This window comes from Crotalus tigris, unplaced genomic scaffold, assembly GCF_016545835.1.
Source record: "Crotalus tigris isolate CLP2741 ecotype Arizona unplaced genomic scaffold, ASM1654583v1 scf7180000019762.1414395, whole genome shotgun sequence".
In the NCBI taxonomy this organism is placed as follows: domain Eukaryota; kingdom Metazoa; phylum Chordata; class Lepidosauria; order Squamata; family Viperidae; genus Crotalus; species Crotalus tigris.
The window spans coordinates 987,042-992,540 of NW_024097700.1; the positions used below are offsets into that span (position 1 = coordinate 987,042).

At 44.3% G+C, this 5,499-nt stretch overlaps 1 protein-coding gene across 3 annotated transcripts in view; it reads right to left on the reverse strand.

Annotated features, from left to right (window-relative positions):
- Positions 1 to 5,309, reverse strand: part of VLDLR (very low density lipoprotein receptor) — a 28,531-nt gene extending 23,222 nt beyond the window's left edge. For all 3 annotated transcript variants that reach the window (XM_039364449.1, XM_039364448.1, XM_039364447.1), the window contains exon 1: positions 5,104 to 5,309. In XM_039364449.1, the coding sequence (XP_039220383.1) occupies positions 5,104 to 5,173 (70 nt within the window). In that variant the 5' untranslated portion in view covers positions 5,174 to 5,309. The remainder of the gene's footprint in view (positions 1 to 5,103) is intronic.
- Positions 5,310 to 5,499: the final 190 nt, after the last annotated feature.

A 5,499-nucleotide genomic window follows, 5' to 3' on the forward strand; every position in this document is an offset into this window, starting at 1 on the left:
TGAATCACACAATCCTTAAGCAAATCCAGCTTTTCCTATTGATGTTCCTTGTCCAAAGCCAACTGGAAATGTTGCAAATGGCAATCATGTGATCCTGGGATGCTGTAGCCATTATAAGTACATGCCCATTGTCAAGTGTCCATATTCTGATCTCATGGCCATGGGGATATTGTTTGGGTCATAAGTATGAGGATTAGTCAAAATAATTTTCAGCACCATTCAGAACTAAGGGATGGAGATCTGGGAAAGGTTATAATGGACAAATTCCACCTCATAAGGCCCCAAAGATTAGGGAGTTTTTAGAGTTTTAAAATATTAGAAGTTTAGGCTTTTTAAACATTGGCAACTTCTCCCTTGAGGATAGCATTAGGCAGATGCAGTTAAAATTCAAGTTAAGGCATTCACACAAGCATAGACATCATTTGTCATAATATATAAGCTTGTTTCAAAATTGATTATTATTAAAGCGGTGAGCTAGATCTCTGCTTCACCCTGAATAGAAAACCAATGAATGCATTAATCTCCACAATTTGAATAGCTTTTCTTAAATGCCACTCTTGTGGAATGTGCTTGTCAAAACCAAATTTAAATTACAAAAACTGCTAGAAGAAAGTCAATAAGTGTTTATATCTGCTGAGCAGCACATATAAGGACCTAGTCTTGATCTTCCTTCCCCTAATGTGTAAAGCTCTGAATGTGTAATTAATTGGTATAATCCCAACAAGTAGACAAGGGTTTTGCTAAGTGCACAATCCTCACATTAACTTCTTCACTTGTTTCAGAGTACAGTGCTATGAATAAATACACTGTGCAATGCGAGATGAAAACTATCTGGTGGCTTTAATCTCTCCCCCAGAAAATCTCCTGTCAAACTTTGTGTTTGACAAGAAAAAGGAAGTGAACAATTACCAGTACAATGGCAGAAATGCAAGGGAAATGAATGAATTTGTATACCTTTAGAGAATGAGGGAGTAATTCTAAAGCAGTGCTTTTCAACCCCCCAGAATTCCCCAACCAGCATGCCGAGCAATTCTCCCTGGAGAATTCTGGGAGTTGAAGCCCATATAACTTAAAGTTGCCAAGTTTGAAAACCATTGTTCTAAAGCCTGAAAACGTCTCAGTAAAAAAGTACTGGTACTATATGGGAGGAATGAATTAAAGAGGAATTATTGAGAGGAATGAATTAAACTTGAAAGAACTGAAAATATGTAGCCATATATGAAAACGAGTTTATGTCCACCTTGTTATATGAAATATTCTATATATACCTCTAGAGCAGTGGTTCTCAACCTGTGGGTCGGGACCCCATTTGGGGTCGAACGACCATTTCACGGGGGTCGCCAAACAACGCAGTCCGCCATTTTTTTCCCCTTTTCCTTAGCTGTGCTACTCCCTTTTATTCTATTGGCTTTTGAAAGCCAATAGAATAGACTCTCTTGAATAGAGTCTAATTTTATTGGCTTTCAAAATTGTCCAGGCTGTCTCTGCCCTGCTGAGCCCGCCAAAAGTCCCATTCTGCAAACGGTGCTGCAAGTTGTCTGCAGCGAAGGCGAGCTGCCTGGAAGTTTCCACCCCTCCCTGCTGAGCAACTACTAAAAATGTAAGTAAGAGAGGGCCAGGGGTGGGAGGTGGGAGGCCAGCGGGTGCAGGGAGGGTTGCTGGCGCACGTGGGGCCCAGTGGGTGCCTTACCTCCCTTGGGCTGGGCCAGCTGGTGGCCCAGCCGGTGGTCGGCCTGCGCCATCTCTGCCACTTGCCAGCTACGTCTCAGCCGGCGTAGGAGGCGGCACCACGCATGCACGGTGCTCCCGGGCAGGGAAAGTCCTCGACTTACGACCGGTTGGGTAGTCCTCGACTTACAACCAGTTGGGGTCGCGGCATTAAAAAGGTTGAGAACCACTGCTCTAGAGTATATAGATGTTAAGGATTAAATTGTATAACAAATACATGAAGGAAAATGGCTTGAAAAGAAAGGAAAAACCAAGAAAGTCATGGATGGATAAAGTGGATGATTTTCAAAAAAAGAAAAGCTTAAAGAACAGAAAGCAATTAATTAGTATATGGGCATAGCGGAAGCAAGAATAGTCATATATGGCAAAACAAAGAGAACACAGTTGCTATAAACTTAGTTTAGTAAGATTTCATTTTTTTCTTCTTCAGTTTATTTTGCTTACTAGCCACTCTCTCAGTACTTTTTATTGTATCATTTACTTTGTAAGGAAATAACAGGGCAAACATAGAACATGTAATGAAAGGTTTCTGCAGGTTTTGGACATCACAAAATTAAAGATGGCTGATACCCAATGCAAAGGTTTATGCTAAATTTAATGCCCAGACTGAGATTTTAGCTCATGATATTCAATGCTTCAAAGGGTAGTCAACTCTTGTATTCAAAATTTAATCCATAAGCAAGGCAGTTATTTAAATATGTTTTTACCTACTTGCTATATTTCATTAGTTTACTTTGATTGATGGTAGGTGTGGTCAAGACAGCTGCGTTGAAGTTATCAAAGAGTGCCAAAACTATCTTGATTCCAAGTTTAAAACACCCCGTTTGAGGTCTTGAACATTTCCAGTACATATAATCCTCAACTTGCCCAATAGAGCCCAAAATTTACATTGTAAGCAAGGCAGTTGAGTTTTACAACCTTTCTTCCCCAAAGAAGCTGGAAGCTGGATTGGAAGGTTACAAATAGTGATCACATGACCTCTGGATAGTGTAGCTGCCATAAATACATGCTAGTTGTCAAGTGCCCAAATTTTGATCATGTGACCACGGGGATGCTGCAATTGTCACAAATGTGAAAACTGGTCATAAGTCACTTTTTTCAGTGCTGATGTAACTTTGGTCACTAAACACATCGTTGGAAGTCAAGGATTACCTGTATGGTTGAAATACCATCACAACAATTGTGGTTAACACTGGAGTACCCATTTTGAACAGAGTTTTGCATACCCCTAACCAGGATTCTTTCACATCCAATATTTTTCTTTTACATTAACAAATAGTTTTAGTTACTAAAAACAAAGGTGAAGAACCGAAATTTCTATGATCTTCACTATCTATGCTTATTGGAATCCTGTGGATTTTTCACTTTAGAGCTAGAACTACATTAAAACTGCACGACCTTTCCAACATGACACTGATGGCAATGCAGCACATATGGACACCTACTCTAATGTGTAACTTGGTATTGGTACTACTTGGCCTTGAAACTTAAGTTTCTTGGCCTAATTACTAATGCTTGAAAAAGAAGAAAGTTCTTAAATGGCTTGCTTCAGCAGGAACTGACTGAAGATATTTAAAAACCAACAAAGGAAACTTATCAATGTTTATTTGAAATCTTTCAGGCATTAAATAATGATTTCCAGTTAAGCAGGTATTAAGAAAAAATGGGAAGAAATACAATGTAAGATTCCATTCCTTTCTATATCTGATGAAAGTAAGACTATAATCTAGAAAAGGTTAGAGCACAGCCAAGTATTGTAAGTTTTAGCACAGCATGTTTACAATGGAGTATTTGGCAGGGAAGGAGGATTACCATTTTGGTGGATTGGCATTTTGTTTCTGAAGTGCTAAAGTTAAAAGGTTATTCAAGTTAGATTTATAGAAAAAAAAAAAGCAAACCAGTGATGTGGCTAAGAACTTCAAATCCATCTGCAATGATATTAGTCATAATGTAATTGAGTCCAAAGAATTTGTTCTAATAAACAGAGAGAGCTCACCTACATGTTCCTATTAAGACGCCCTGGAATTTTAGCTTGGCTTTAAATGGCCTCCCCAGCCATATTTGTCACCAACTATTACAAATCACCATCCTACAGCACTTGCAGTACAGTCCTATTTGTGATAATTGTCTTGCATTACAGTACTAGGAACTAGCAGAACCATGAAGGATCAGAAGTAGTTAATTGTGTGGTGAACTGTGGAGTTTCTCCCAGTTTTTATCTTCTCCAGCGGCACAGCTCAGGAAAGTTAGGCAAGCAAAGAAAAACAGACCAGGATTATTATTTAAGGGAGTAGCTGTTTCATCATTAAATCACTCAAACACTTACATCTTAAAGCATTAATTAAAAACATTACTGGCCTTCAAAACCAGCTCCATATGCCAACTAAAATACTGCTGAGAACAATGTGCTGTGTGTCTCTGGTTCCTGCAGGCCATATAACATTGCCAAACTATATTTCCCAGATCTATCACTAGGCTCTACTATCTGCATTTTTCATTTGGAGTAGCTCCCTTATCTCTTTTTAGGAACAGTATTCTCAGCATCTACTACTACCAGCAGTCCTCTTCTGTGTAACTCCACTGACCCCACTCACTTGGAGCCAATGCTATCCTCCCCAGGCGTATAAATGCCATTAAGCCACAGTTACCGTTGCTGAATTGGTCGACAGAAGGACCACATAAACATTTACACTATATTGTCCCGAGACCCCCACCAACACTATGGCGATGCAGCCACACAGAACTCTTCAAGGACCAGCCCTCCCCTCAGAGGCAGATGGAAAGTTCTGCGACCAACACTGAGGAGGCTCCCTTCAGATGTACCAAACCACGGGAAAGGGGGAGGAGAGAGCGAGAGAGCAGGGGAGCACTTGAAGAGCTTCCCTGGGAGCAAAGGGCTCAACTTCAGGGTCAAGGCTACGGCGGAGCCCACAACAGCTGTCAGACAAAGAAAGGCCGGGACACCCTCCGCAGGAGGCCAGGTTGCCCCTCTAACCACGCACTCGCTTCGGCAGCGGCCAGGCTTGCCTCGACTGCCAGCCAAAATCAAATGGAAAGCGGCACCCCCCCGCGCGCCTTTCTACCCGGCGTCTCGGCAAGGCGGATAGCAAGGGGAAAAAAGGGGTGGAATTTTGACTACGGGCGCAAGAGCACGTAGCCTTTCGTTGGGTGTGTGAGAGAGAATTCCTACTCCTCGGGGGGTATTTCTGGAGAAACGAGCGAGTCCGCCGCTCCCCTAAAGGCAAAGGCACCGCGCCGGCTCGCTCGCTCGCGTCCTGCCGCCCTCGCTCCGCCGCCTACCCGGTTGCCAGGCGTCCCCAGGGGAGAGCTGGGGAGTCGCGGCAGCTTCCGAGCTAACGGAGCCCCCTTACTCACCACGCGTTCCTCGCAGGCAAGCCAGCGCCAGCAGCAGCAGCCCCAGCCCCAGCCGCCGGAACGTGTCCATCGTGCAGCGCCTGCGACGCCTCCTCACACAAGTTCGGGCAGAAGGAGGACGCGCAGGCGGGCCGGGGGAGAGACTCCTTCCTCGCTGTCCCCCTTTTGAGAAAGGTGAAGAGCCTCCGCTGGAGCGGGAGGGGGGGGGGAAGGCTCCAGGTAGGGCGGCGAGAAGCAGACAATGCAGCGGCGATGCAAGGAGGCAATTCCAGTCCCAGGCAAAAGCGCGCGCGGCTGGGGGGGGGGAAGGTGCGGGCGGCGTGTGGGGGGGGGAGTAGAAATCCAGGAGGTGCCAGGCAGGGCGGCACGCGTGCACCCGCGCACGCACACACCGGT